The sequence below is a fragment of the Rhincodon typus genome, chromosome 12, assembly GCF_021869965.1.
Source record: "Rhincodon typus isolate 14 chromosome 12, sRhiTyp1.1, whole genome shotgun sequence".
In the NCBI taxonomy this organism is placed as follows: domain Eukaryota; kingdom Metazoa; phylum Chordata; class Chondrichthyes; order Orectolobiformes; family Rhincodontidae; genus Rhincodon; species Rhincodon typus.
In genome coordinates this window covers 43,118,416-43,133,638 of record NC_063343.1, presented here as the reverse complement: position 1 = coordinate 43,133,638, position 15,223 = coordinate 43,118,416, and the positions used below count along the sequence as shown (strand labels likewise).

Sequence of the window (15,223 nt, the reverse complement as noted above, 5' to 3'; positions counted from 1 at the left end):
TCTCCTCCCAAGTTTCTTTCAACACTTAGATTAATGCTAGCTGACAGTTTCCTTAAACTATTTACATTCTTACCATCTCTCCTGCCCCAGTTCCCAAAATCCAAATGACAAAGGTCAAGTCTCTGTGATAGTTTTAAAGCTCATCCTGATGATATTCTTGTCACTGTTGATCTAGCATGAATGCATTCAATCATTTCTGTAACACAATTACAATTCTGCAAGTTAATCAATATAGTTCTTTTCTCATTGTGCCAAAGTAATGATCACACTTGTATATTCTTGTTATCTGGAGGACCATTAATGTCTTTATTTTCTTTCTGAATGTTCCTACCAGAATTCAAACAATATAGGATGTAATTGCTGTGCTTTCTGACTTTCCATCTCTGACTTCTTATTTCTGATCTATATCTGGTAGTTTGGTACTGAAGCTGATAAAATCTTTGGTCCATTCCTGGAATTATACCAGTTTTTCTGTTTTCTCTTTTGGGCAGTCTTAATTAATCTTATTTTCTTGGGCCCTTGGGTATAAGATTTGGTTTGAGTTTTGCTGTCTTAATAGAATTTGTATTTCAACAGACCACCCATAAGTAACTCTGTCAGTGATTGTCTGTTACCCAAGGGTGTTACTCTGTAATTCAGTAAAGCTGAATCCCAATCTTGGCTTCTATCTTAAACTGTGGATGAAGAGGAGAACTAATGGTGTAATTAATTCTGGATTCTGTTGAGACTCTCTTAAAATGATCAATCACAAGTCATCGTAGTTATCTGAAACAATCTCATCTGGGAACCTGTGTGTGGAAAAGATTTTCTTCAATGTTTTGATCACTGTCTCCACTGTTATAGTGAAGTCTGGTAAATTTCAGACACCTGGAATAATAACTTACAATAATTAATTATGCATTCCATTGAAAGTTTAAAAGATCCTTGACCTGTTTGGGAGACAGGAAAATAATGTTTCCATTTGTCTATGGCTGCTGATTGCACAAAATGACAGGACATACAAAATCTTCAACTACTTTTGAAATTTCTTGCCACCATACAGGCCTTTGTGCTGGAATTTTGACTCTTCCCAAGTAACCATCATTATTTTTCTTCCCTCATAGCCTCCCCTGTTACTAGGCTGTGATAAAGTCTAAATGATCATTTGCCATCGGTAAATATTTCCTCTGGTTATCATTCTTCTGTAAGAACTGATTGTTCACTCAGTATTCCGATCAACATTTTTGCAAAATTAGCTGATCTAGATACATTTTAAATCTGCCTTTAGTGCTTCACTGATTTCTTGCAGTTCCTTTACAAACTTGGTGAATAACATGCTATGACCAATATCCATGCTTCTATGTCCAAAATGAGCATTAAATCTTTTGTTTCTAGGTAGCCCTAGGCAGTGTGTCAGCTGTGATATGGGTTTTTTCCTGGTATATACACAGTTGGATAATCAGTTTAAGTGCAAGCCTCTGGAAATATCCTGAATATCATTTGGAATCCAATTGAGTAAATATTAATCTGTCTCAGTTTGAAATTTCAATCCTATCATATGGACTGAAAAGCACTCACAAGCTCCACATTACTGCTAATGCATAATAGTATTTTGTTCTAGTTAATACAATGGAAATAAAGTAGATTTGCTTCCTATTACTATCATCCCAGACCTGAAAGAGTACTGCTCTTTTGATTGGTGAGGATAAACTGCCACCTGGCAACCTGGGTTTATAATGCCCAGCATGCCTGAAGAAGTTAATTTCTCATTTAGCTCTGAAACACTATGCTTTGTTCAATACTTGAAAACCACTGTTGATCTTTCTTCCAATGATCCCTCAAAAGTTCTATGACCAAGTTTGGATAAAACTTCTCTGCCTGGTTGACGATATCCAGAAATTTTTTAATTTAGCATCTTGGAGCAATGTAATATGATATTCCTGTTTGGGAATTTTCAATAGAATTTTGTCCCATGGGTTTGAATGTTATGTTTTTTTTGGCTAAGTCAGAGTTGCATTGAGTTTTTTAGAGGGATTTCCAATGCGAAACCTAGTGACTTCTCCTGGAATGCTTTAACAAGATGATGGCATTAACTACTTATGCTGCCCCTACGTTGTCCCTCACATCTGTTTCTGGATCCATCTTACCATGTTATGTCAACTCACCATTGCTTCGTGAGACACTCATTCTGCCATTTGTCAACAGCATAAGAAATGGAGTGAGATTTGCTTGACATTGAGGTGGGCCTTGACACACATGTCATGAGATATTGCCATGCATCTTTGCATAACTCATGTCGCTGAAAGCCCTACAAACTTCCACTCATTCTCTTGCTGTAGGACATTGCCTACTCATGCTAGAAGACCAGTGTATATATGCATTTCTAGTCAAGATGACATTATTTCATTCTTTATTACACTGAGGGCCCTGTTGTTCTGTCAAATGTAGTAGCTGGGTATGGTAGTGATGTAGTCTGATTTCTGCTCCTTGGACCTTCTAGATTAATTTTTGATGGTTGGGCATCCATGAATTCGAGCCATTGTAAATAGTTTGCCAAAACTGTAACAGCTGCACCAGTGTCTAGCTCGAATTCTGTCTCGAAGACTCTTTCTTCTTATGTGACTGATTAGAATCTTTTTATTCTTTGGCTTCCCATAAAAAAATCTGTTTTTACTACTTTTTTTTCAATTCCAATATATTGAATTGTCCATTTTTGAGACTTGCTTATATTTTCCCTTTAGTTCCACTGTGAAGTATCCTGCCTTCGTGCATTGAAAACATTCTTTTCTCCTGCTTAGCCCATTTTCTGTCTGTAGTATTGCTCAGGTGCATGAAGTGAATACTTTAAAATGGCTGTTGTGTTGTTTTCCTGCTTTTGCCCCATTTTCATAGGCTTTTGAATGGTTGGAGCTGACTTGGTTTGGCTTCCTCATTTAACTGATTCATATGAAGCTGCAGTATTCCTCAGGATTATGGCTTGATTTTGTCCTCTGACTTTGGTTTACATAACACACTGAACTGCTTGTTCAAGAGTCTTCTTTTGAATGTAAAAAAAATCTAACAGTGATGTTATAGTGAAAGGCCCAGGTTGCTGCTTTTGCTATTATTGGGATACACATACTGCATACTCAATGTGTAATTATCTTAAAGTGATAAAGGTTTATCGGGTTGACAAAATTTGAATAAGTTTGACCCCCGAACTAGGAACTTATTTTTATTGTTATAAACAATTAACTTGGGTATAGGGAGTCCAATTTAAAATTTGTGGATGACACAAACTTTGACAAAGTAATAAATAGGATGGTTGCAGAATAGATTTCACAGGGGAAAATATGCTCATTTGAAGACTAAATGCCCAGCGCAATTTAAGGTAAATAAACATGAGGTGATTCACTGAAAACAAGGCAGGAAATATAAGGTAAAATTAACTATTTTGAGGGGGTCTATGAATAAAGGGATTGGGGATTAGTGTTCATAAATCCTTGAAAGTATCATGGCAAATTAGTAAGCAGTTCAACAATTCTAAGGGATATTTCTTTTTATAAATAGGAACATTGAATACAGAAAGCATACAGCGAGGCTAAACTCTTAGATGAATTAAGCCTTAGACAGGGATATTGTATATAATTCAAGACTGCCACTTGGGGAAGGGTGTCAAGGTCCGGAGAAAAGTAGTGATTGTTTACCAGGGTTATACCAGGGATACAAAATTCAGTTAATTAGAAAGATTGGAGAAGTTGGAATTGTTCTCCTCAAAGCAAAGAACATTTAAAACTACCTAACAGAGCAATTCAAAATAATAAGGGATTTAAAATGTGCAAGAATTGAGAATTTATTTTCTCTAATGAGTAAGTTGTTAACCAGGGGTCAAAGATTTCTAATAATTAACAAAAGAACCCAGGGGAAAGTGAGGAGAGATTTCTTCACCCAGTTGTTAAGGTTTGGAACGAGTAGCTAATTCTGTGGTAATAGTCAAAGGGTGTTTGAACTCAGACTTGAAGAACAATCTGTATGTTTGTGATGAAAACCTGGGAAGTTGGACTAATTGGGTAGCTCTTTTAAAGAGTCAAATAACACAATGGGCCCAATAAACTCTAATCAGAATCATAGAATCATACTGCATGGAACACAACTATCCAGCTGTTGGAAATTTACCAGTTTCTTGAAAAGCTATTTAATGCCACTCCTAATCATTTTTTTTGCCATAACGTTGCAATTTTTTTCATCAAGTTATATTAAATTCCCGTGACAAATTACTAATAAGACTTTTTGCACTTTTCAAGTAGCATATACCACAGTCCAACAAACTGGTGCATAAAAATAACTTTTCCTCTGGTTATTTTGACAATTATTTTAATTACTTGGGTCCTTTGCCAGTTTCACCCTACTTACTGACAAATGTCTCAAAAAATCAAAATTGAGAATCGGTAGAATGCTTTTTGACCTCTAATTATTTGTTTGAATTCCACTTTCTGTGATTTCCGATTGAACAAATGCTATTACGTAAAGCTAAATAAAATATTTTTTTATTATTTAAAGGAACCAAGGCTTTAGAATTATCTCTAAAACAAAAAAAATAAAATTGAACTAGAGGATTGTGCAGCCAATGAAGTACTTCTGAGATTTTGACAATGAACCTTGTCAACGGCGCCACGCAAGCTGTCAAACACAATGAGGAGGACGACTTTTGAAATGCAGTCACTGTTGTAATGTACGAAAACGTTGATCCAATGAAATTGAACTTTAGGGAATAACTGGCAGGTGCGATGTTTTTTCTCCTAAAAGCTGCCAGTGCAAATATTTGATGTATGTATGAGAGTAGTACAGCTTGGGAACACCGCTTTAATTGACCAGGATGTGAAGACTGCATTTTTGATCAACGTGCAATTTTTCCCATCAATTTTTCATCTTTTCTCGTGTTGCTTTGTGTGTGTGTGTCTCTGTGTGTGTGTGTGGGGTGGTGGTGTTGGGGGGGCGGTGGGTGGTGGTGGCTCTCTTGGGACAAATAAATCTTTCAGCACCTTCGAACAAATTACACAGGCGAGCACTCACACCCAATTACAGCTGCAGGTAAATGCCTCTAGGAGGTAAAGGAATGCACCATTTTACACCTACTCCAGTTCACTTAGTAATTATTCGCGGTAAAGGCTGTAACTTGCGTTGGTCTTGAAAATCGAAAAAAAAACTGATTACCTTCTGAAATGAGCCGTTGAGTTAACTTTAAACATGAACGTTTATTACACTCGTGCGTTCTCAGCACAGTACGTACAAAATAACCAGAAATGCAAATCACTTGCAGTTTCCTCCGAACTAGATGTAAAACTTGTCTGCAGTTTCTTAAATTTTATTTGAAAATACTCCAAATTTTATTCGAACCATGATTACAAAGTGTCAACGCTGCTATATTTACAGACAGTAAGTACACTGTAGATTGCGATTATGAATACAATTTGGCAGTAATACAGATAATAAGCAAAGCGCAGCTGGAACCACGACTATAACTTCACCGCTTTCTATGAGCCAACCCATTGTTTAGTATTGCTTCTAACAGAGTACTGATTTCACCCACCCCCAACAACTTCCCCCAAGAGACAAAAGCAGAATATAGTGTTTTCTTAAATCATTTTCTTCGTTTAATTCACGACAGTCCCCTTAAGACGCGCTCTCGGTGTTCAAATGAAAGGGAATTGTTCCAGCACAAGTGGTTTGAAGTCGCAAGAGGTCCTTTAAATATTACAATAAACCGGGCAATGAAATCCAAAAAATATCAAATTACGTCAATATTCAATAAAGAAAGTCGTTTGTTTTTAATCATGTATTTGTACCCACACATTCAGAGACGAGAAGAGTCTGCAGATTGGAGCACGAAGCTGTGTGACAAGAGTTCGCAAACCATTCTGTCAATGTGAGCCTGCTGCTGTGACTGACCATTGTGTATGTGTGTGTGAGAGAAACAGAGAGAAGGGCTCATTGTGCTGGAGACGGAGATCCTTTAATCAGACTTTCGTAGTTTACTTAGGAAAAGGAGAGAAATTTACTCCACATAAACCCTGCAAGAGAGAATAAGTTCGTTAAATAAAAGAAAAAAAAACATTCATTTAGCTAAGGCTGTATCCGTTTCTAATAGAGTGTACTGTAAATCAACAAAAACACCAAATCATATAAACAATTAAGAAGGGCCTTTTCCTTAAGTATTTAGGTAATCGAGTATGTGCAGTCGTGGGCTGAAAAATTCATAGGATCAGTTCCAATCTCCTTGCCGAATATCTCAATACACCATTTTTTAAAAAAAAATGGATTCAGTCCAAACAGGCGCAGGTTAGATGGATTAGCCATGGGAAATGCAGGGTTACAGGGATAAGGTAGGGGGTTGGGTATGGTTGGGACGCTTTTCGGAGTGTCGGTGTGAACTCGATGGGCCGATAGGCCTGCTTCCACACTGTAGCGATTCTATGATTCTGCAACCTTTTCAGAGAGATGTTATTACACACCTCTGGTGCAGGTGAGTCTTGAACCTGGACCCCCTGGTCCAGGGGTAGGTTCACTACCAGTGCGTCACATGAGGGTCTCCCCCCGCCATAATACACCTTAAAGGGTGCGTCTCACTCTCTAAAGGTGTACAAGGCAAATCCATTGTGTTCTAAGACTCCGCTAGTCATGATTTACAATAATTTAAAAAAAAATCCACTGTTATTCTGCAATTATACTGAGTTTTGTTTAGGGGGGTTGAATCGCCGTAAATGTGCGGTACCCAGCCCCAGGAGAAGCACCATTAGAAGTCTCCACGCGTGGAAAAGAAGTTGCTGCCATTTGGTCTTTGCTGTCCCCGATGGAACAGCGGCGTTCTGCCACGTTCCAGCATCAAGTCCCTTTACAACTGGTTGACAGTCAGCTATATGGATGTCTTCTGCTGCACTCTACCCATTATCTTCATCAACACTGGTCTGAGGCTGCCAGCTGCAGCGTACTACCAGCAGGTTCTGAGGAGGGGTCACTGGACCTGAAACGGTAACTCTGTTTTCTCTCCACAAATGCTGCCAGACCTACTTAGCTTTTCCAGCAACCTCCGTTGTTGAAAGCCAACAGGTGGTTTGGCTGTTCAGTAGTGGTGAATGGAAAGGGAGAAAGAATGCAGAGTCACCACTGGGGTCTGGATATGTGCACACATCTAACATCATTTTACGGGAAGAAAATGTGCCAAACATCATCTCATACTCCGGTCACCAGATTAGCTTGTAGCAAAACACATTGGCCCCCAAATCCACTTGCTTTTTTTTCACAGACTGAAAGACTGCACAACCTAAAGGGTGATGCTCAGATTACCCTCCGTCTACAGAGGAGCCAAATTTCGTAGTTATACTTAAACTCAAAGCCAACAGCATTGAACAACTCTATGTCAATTTCAAAAGGCGAGCTGCTGTTTCTCGGAGTTTCCCATGGAATTTATAACGAACCGAATCCTGATTAAGAATGTTACTCTGAGCCCACATTTAGTGTAAGTACTTAGCAAATGCGCTATGAATTCGCCACAAAACCAGTCGGAGGCAACTACTGCCTAAAGTTAGCCAGTTTCCTGTTAACCGTTTAAACTTTCGCAGAAATCCTGGGGGGAGTGGATAAAGGTGAGGAAAAGGGTGAAATTTGTCGCTCTGAGAATCTCGCCGGGAAACATACCGCAAAATCCAGAATACAAAAAGATCAAATGAAAATCAAGAGACCGTATACGAATCCCCCAGTGCCATCATTATGTAAACAGCAGAAACATCAAACCTTTGAGAACTTTCAGACGCCACTCTGTAACGGTGAGCAGCAATCCCGTTTGGAACGGAAACTTCTGTTTCCATCTAAAGTTGCAGAAAGTTTTTTTTTCTAAGAACTGACAGCGAAGTACTCAGAGAGAATAACTCACCGAAGATCTTCCCTCCAGGTTTTGTACCGTTTGAGCAGATGCCTGGTGGTCGGAAGTTTGGGGTGTAAACAGTACTGGCGACCCTTGAATCGAGCTCCTTTTGCCATGGTGACACTGCGAAGAAAGAAAGCGTTAGGAGAGGCAATGACACGGCACACCATATGGCAGAAATGAGTCAAACACTCTTTCTGCCATATGTACTTTCTGAAACAGTTAACACCAGCGCTAACAGCAGGAGATTTCCGGACTCACAAGATCATTTTTTCTTTGCAGTAGGGGTAACGTGGTTTAGATTCCACTTTCCTCACGTCCTTATAGCTGATCTTCGGACTTTTCCGGCTGCACTTACATTTGTAAGCTGCGAGAAAAGCAAAAAGAAATCTCATTGAAAACCCAGGAGAAAACGCCAACGACAAGGCAGGCAGTGACCTATCAGTATTTACCAAGGGCTTAACATCTGTACTTAAAAACGTTTCCAAAAAAAAAAGTACCGTTTAAAATACATCTGGGAATGAATCTCTGCATCTGAACCGATGGGTTTCCTGCAGGCAAGTGTCAACATGAATGAGTTTAAAGGAAATCATTTACCAACCACGCTCAAATTATTCTCTTCGTGGTCTGTAACTTTGAGCAGGGAGAACGTAATTCCTGAGAGGAACTGTAAGCAGCTCGGTAAACAGGAAGAGACAAGCCGGCTTTCGCCACTTTACCTTCGACATCAACGCAGCATATAACGACGAGCAGCAGGAGGAGAGTAGCTGCGACCAACCCCCTCATGGTGGTGGGCTGGCAGTGATCTGTAGAGTCTCTACGGTCAACAGGTTCCCCCCCACCCACACACACACGCACGCAATGGGTCTGGGCTCCGAGCTCACAGACCGAGACTCCACTACACACACTGTCTGAGCGCAGCCGCTCGATCCGCTCCGGTTTATAATAAAGCCTAATTATTATGCATAACAATTCCGCGAATCATAGATATGACCAAATGGTGAGGACGGTGGAGTGGGGATGGGGCCGAGCAGGCGGCAGTGTGGGAGGAGTGTGTCTGTGGACGGACGGGGAAGCAGGTGCAGGGAGCCCAGCCCAACTCAGGGCAGCAGGTATCCACCGCCGGTCTTAAAAATCCTCAGATTCCTCTCCCTGCACCCCTCACCCTCTCCCCAACAGCCCCGCTGCAAGCACATGGGAGGGCACGTTTTCCAAATTGGCTTGCACCACTAAAAAAAAATAAGCAAAAGGAATGGTGAAAATATCAGGAGGGCGAGACTAACTGGAGGGTTCTTAACCAACAAGAAACACAATGCGAGCATTGACCTCCTACTCCTGGGCAGGTTGTCAGTATTCTGTGTAAAGAAGTAACTTTCTAAGGGAATGAGACATGCATGATATATATTTGAAAAGGATACAGTTGCAGGGCTATGGGGAAATGCTAGCTGTGTCAAGGAGCTGGGAAAAGAATCACAGGATATCAGGACTAGGCAGGAAAGCGAAGTTGAGGTCAGAATCAGGTCAGTCGTGACCTTATCGAATGGTGTAGCATGCTTGAGGGGGTGAATGACCTGCTCATCCTAATTGGTATGTTTTTACGTTCATAAATGGTGGGTCAAATCATTCTCTGCTTTATTTGTTGTGTGATATTATGATTTTTAAAATTCATTCGTGATGTGTGCATCACTCAATAAATGAACAGCATTTATTGCCCATCCCTAATTGCCCAGAGGGCAGTTAAGGGGCGACCACATGTAGGTCAGACTGCGTAAGAACAGCAGATGATCTTCTGGAAAGGACATTATAGTCAGTGGTCACATGGTCACCAGAGGTATAAAATAGTGGGCAGTTATAACTTCTTGTGCTTGGTTTTGATGTTAATGCCTCAAAAGGGGGCAGCAGCCTTATGGCCCCAATAACCTGAATGGAATCTGTTGTTGGATGCCCAAAGTAACTGCTTACTACAGTTATCTGGGACTAAAATCACCAATCAAGGACTCTGATTGCTTTTTTAGCCTGGAAATAGTTGGACTATTGTGATGACTGTGTATTATGTTTTATGCTTTGGGATTTGCATTTCAAAATAAAAGATGCGGGTCAGTTCCATGAAGGTTTCATTTAGAAAACCAGTCAGAAAGCTAGTGACCTCAGTTAATTAATTCCAATAAAGCACATGACTGCAGTCAAGGAGACTCGGGGACCGCTTTGCAGAACACCTACGCTCGGTTCGCAACAAACAACTGCACCTCCCAGTCGCGAACCATTTCAACTCCCCCTCCCATTCCTCAGACGACATGTCCATCCTGGGCCTCCTGCAGTGCCACAACGATGCCACCCGAAAGTTGCAGGAACAGCAACTCATATTCCGCTTGGGAACCCTGCAGCCCAATGGTATCAATGTGGATTTCACAAGTTTCAAAATCTCCCCTCCCCCTACCGCATCCCAAAACCAGTCCAGCTCATCCCTGCCTCCCTAACCTGTTCTTCCTCCCACCTATCCCCTCCTCCCACCTCAAGCCGCACCTCCATCTCCTACCGACCAACCTCATCCCGCCCCCTTGACCTGTCCGTCCTCCCTGGACTGACCTATCCCCTTCCTAACTCCCTACTTACACTCACCTTTACTGGCTCCATCCCCGCCTCTTTGACCTGTTTGTTTCCTCTCCACCTATCCTCTCCTCTATCCCTCTTCTATCCGCCTCCCACTCTCTCCCTATTTATTTCAAAACCCCCTTCCCCTCCCCCTTTTCTGATGAAGGGTCTAGGCCCGAAACGTCAGCCTCTCTGCTCCTATGATGCTGCTTGGCCTGCTGTGTTCATCCAGCCCTGCACCTTGTTGTCTCGGATTCTCCAGCATCTGCAGTTCCTACTATCTCTGACTGCAGTCAAGTGCCTGGGAGGATCCCTGCCATGTTAATAGATGATATTACTAAGTTTACTACAGACCAAAAAGCCAATGGTTTTGTTTTTACTCCAGAACAGAACGTTCAAGGTCTGAGTTCAGAAAACACAAGAGCTTAGTTCAGAAAGTAGAACAGTTTATCCTTTTATTCAGGGAATCAGCAAAGGGTTGCTAGTTTGTGGAGCTTCCAAGCTGGGAGAGTTTGTAAAGAAGTTTTCAAGTTGTTAGAACTGTGAAAATTAAGGCCTTCAGAAATATGAAAGGTTTGTGCCAATGGATTTGGAAAGAAATAGTGAGATTGTCTGTGCTATCCAAGAAAGGAACCTGGGAGGAGTCAGTTAAAACTTAATGTGTTGAAAAAAGAGCGAACTTTCTCTGCAATTGAGTATCTGTAAAAGGATAATTTTAGGAAACAGGTTGAAACTTTGTTTTGTTATTTGTGTTAAGATATTTCTGTCATAGAGGTTTGTTTGATTCTTTTCTTTTTGTGTAGTAAACTTATCACCTGTTGTTAAAGGATATACACAACCGTGTGTGCATGTGTTTCAATGACTAATCTTCATGGTCACCAACTACAGAAATGGCATATATAATCTGTCAAGTCAGCTTTCGTTCTAGGATCTGACCAGTCCAGCATTACTACCTGCTGAGATAATAATGCTAAATACAGCACATGCTCAGAATAATTCTTTGGGCAATTAAAGCCAAAGAGGCCAAGTGGTGTGAGGTTGAATCTATTTTTGTGAGAGCGAGAGAGTTCTGCTCCTAGTTCACTGAATATATGGCAACATCTCTGCTTCAGGAGGAGCCATGAACCTGGCTATTGTGAATTCAGTTTAAACATGCAAATATCATTGAAAACTAAATAAGAATATGAAATAGTAGCAGCTGAAATTTACATTTTTACACAAGCAAAAAGACCATACCGAGGCAGTATGGGCCCAGATCTCTGATTGGAATATTGTCATTGTAGCAATGTTGACAGGAACTTGGTTTTGGAACTATGCAAAGGTCCTGACACAGCTGACTCTGTGGAAATTAGCTAGGAGCTAAAACTTTGGATGAACAATTACCATGTTCCTGGAACTGTCTGAAAATATTTCCAACTCTGACTTATTTACATGCATAGTTAACCAGGGAAAATTGTTCTAACTTCTGATTACCTATTAAATTGACTTTCCACACCATCTCACCACTGATCACCCTCCAATCCTCATTGACACTCAGTTCCAACCCTACTGCAGATCAGACCTCCCTTCCCCAGCATGACCTCCCAGCAGAGTCCCCATGGATACCTGACACCATTGAGGACCCCCAGAAACCCCAGCAGGCACCCTTTCAACCTGACAATCTCCCTAGACTCCGTTCAAGCTTGCATGTATCCAACACCCCGACCTGGATTAATCTACCCAAATAATTATTACAGTGGGAGATCACTCACAATATCCCATTTCAAAATGTCCTGATTTAACATGGTATGTTCATCGACATTGGTAGGAAAAATAGAAAAAACAAAATGCTTTTCAGTAGTCTGAACATACTAGATGTTGGTGTTTGGAGGGATTTGAGTATGCTTGCACACAATATTTGAAAACTTTATGTGATACTGTAACAAGCAATTAAGATGTCAAATGGTACACTTGCCTTTGTTGCAAGAGGTTGGAATATACGTAAAGGCATTTTGTTGCAAATTTCTAAGGCTTTGGTGATGCCGTACCTGGAGTACTATGTGGTGTGAGCAGGTATTTGCATTAGACCTGGGTTAATGCAGGTTCACCAGGTTTAACCTTGAGATGAAAGAGGTGGCCTATAAAGCCTTATTGGGCCTAGACTCTAGAGAAATAAGAAGTGATCTCATTGAAACATACAAGATATTTCAGGACAGATGCTGAGAGGCTCTTTTTGTAGACTGGAGAGTCTAGAACTGAGGGAATAGTTTCATGCTAAGGATTTCATCTACTTACAATTGAGTTGTGAAATTTCTTCATATAAAGGGTTACAAATCTTTGAAATTGTCTACTGTACAAGATTCCGATGTGGAGGTGCTGGTGTTAGACTGGGGTGGAAAAGGTCAGAAATCACACAACACCAGGTTACAGTCCAACAGGTTTATTTGAAAACACAAGCTTTCAGAGTCTTACTCCTTCTTCAGGTGTAAGACTCCAAAAGCTTGTGTTTTCAAATGAACTTGTTGGACTATAACTGGAAGATAATGGTGGCTTAGCCATTGCAAATATTCAATGCTGGGATCAATAGATTCTTGGGACTAAATTTTCTGGTGGGCAGTGGGAACCTGATGATAGGCCCATATGAACCAGTCATGTAAGCAGTTTACTCACTGGCACAATCCTTCAGGCTGTGTCCTCCTGATTGTCCACCTCTGCACTCGTCCTATTAATGATGACAGGCAGAGTTGTAAGACTTGAGGCCGAATAAAAGGGCCTGTAATGATTTCAGGTCTTCAGGCCTACCAGGAAAATTGGCCACTGCTAAGAAAAATGAGCATGAAGGCAATTCAGCATGGAGGCATCCTCAGCTGCCTACATAGTTTCATGAATTAAGAGGCCCATAGCTGATAGGGATATTGGCATGGATGGGAAAACCCTTCACTGGACGAGTTGTTACTAGGGTTGCTTCATTGCATCCCTGCATTGATTTTGGGACAGATCATTCTGATATCAGTCACAGCATGTTGCTAGAGAACTTGCCTGGAGGAAGTTATGTGCTGGGGATCTAAATTGATGTGTCTAGCCTCTATCATCCTGTTGTCCCCAGTGCCTTCAACAGGCATCTTCATGGAGCTGACAAAATCCAGATCTTGGAATGAAGAGAATCAGGAGATATCAGACTTGAGTGGGAAAGTGGAATTGAAGTTAAAGATTGGTGGAGCAGATTCGAGGGGTTGTATTGTTTATTCTTCCTCCTATTTCCGATGTCCTTATAGTGCTATACATACAGGTCACATGCACATCAATATCTGTAACTTTAGGTGGTACTCTAATAAGGGTTCTGAATATCAAGCTTAACAAATGTGAGCAATACCATAATTTTGTTTTGTTAGGAACAAACCTAGTAAGTGAACTTCTTGGAACTTCACTGCTATAACTTTAGCAAAACTTAATTTAAATACATAAATGAGGTTTCTGCAATGTATCTAGCAGTTACAATTGCAATCTGGATGAAGCCATGCAATTTCACCCACTGCCCAATTCAAGGCATGCTCTGAAATGAAGTAATTTTGCCCAACTAGGTGACTATTTGTTTCCCAAAAACGTCATAACCTTTTTTAGTGATGTAAAATTTATCTTATAAAATAGATGGGTCTTTGAACAGTAAAAAACTTGAGCTTCTGTAATTGGTGAGACATCAAAAAATGTTTTTGGAAAACTGGAGCCCTCATTCCACTCGTGTGCCACTCCATCACTGCTTCACTGACTCCAGTTGTTTCCTTACCTCATGCCTGCTCAAGTATCTTACAATATTTCTGCTGAGGTAGTTTTCAGCCTTCACTGGTGTGGTTTCTTCTTACTCCCAACTGGACTAGGCTTCCATATTTCTCCCAACCTCCCCAAGTATTTTTCCAATTACCCCTCTACATTAATATACATTTTCAACTTTTCACTGAAGTATCTTTCAAACCACCCCAGTGGTGGTAACTTTCCCTCTCCAAGGAGATGATAATTTGCAAATGTTTCCACCGAAGCATTTTTCTTATGTCCTACTCTACCCACCCTGCCCATTCATTATCGACTTTTCCACCGATTTCTCTCCCTACCCCACACTTTCTATTGTTTTACCAATGACCGCAAAACACTTGCTGGGGAGATGGATCATCGCCAGTATCTCCGTATATCCCTGCATCTCCACTTGTCAACAGGTAGTTTTAATATGTCAAAGCAAATTCTATTTTCCATCTGGGAGGTTCGGGCCTCTAGAGGAAATTCAATTTAGTTTAAACTTGAGAATAATTATTTATGCCTTCCTATTATTTTGTTTCTGAATCCGTAGGTAATTCAACCCTTTGCAGCTTCAGGAGAACGGACTAAGCTTTTCCATGTTGCTGATGCACAACTTCAGTACTCCCAACTTCATGTGTGAATTTTCACTGGAGCAAATAAAACGAGATAACAAATCCAGCATTGTTCTGGATTGTTATGCAGTTTCATTGACTGATTATTGTCTGTTGAAAGAACTCTTTAGAATAACAATTCTCCTTTTGTTCCACCATGTTTCTGTGAAGTGGACATAACATGTTTGTAATTTAACGATAATTTAAAACATCACGTACTTCCTACCGTGCAATGAAAAGACACTCAGAAATCTCCAAAATCTTTTAGTTTTCAGAAAACAATCACAATTACAAAAAAGATCTATTGTATTAAATTCTCAGACTGGAGAGAACTGAAATACAACTGTTTCAGAGATAGTAGGAACTGCAGATG

The 15,223-nt window shown here is 40.6% G+C and overlaps 1 protein-coding gene across 2 annotated transcripts; it reads right to left on the bottom strand.

Moving 5' to 3' along the window:
* Positions 1 to 5,307: 5,307 nt before the first annotated feature.
* On the bottom strand, positions 5,308 to 8,970 carry cxcl14 (chemokine (C-X-C motif) ligand 14). 2 transcript variants are annotated; one of them, XM_020526572.2, is made up of 4 exons: positions 8,599 to 8,970; positions 8,141 to 8,246; positions 7,889 to 8,002; positions 5,308 to 6,029 (listed from the first exon to the last, which is right to left on the bottom strand). In XM_020526572.2, exons 1-4 carry the CDS (start codon positions 8,663 to 8,665, stop codon positions 6,014 to 6,016), a joined length of 303 nt encoding a protein of 100 aa, XP_020382161.1. In that variant the 5' UTR covers positions 8,666 to 8,970; the 3' UTR covers positions 5,308 to 6,013. The 2 variants fall into 2 exon arrangements, with proteins under 2 accessions (XP_020382161.1, XP_020382162.1); XM_020526573.2 differs by lacking the exon at positions 8,599 to 8,970 and adding an exon at positions 8,380 to 8,496.
* Positions 8,971 to 15,223: the final 6,253 nt, after the last annotated feature.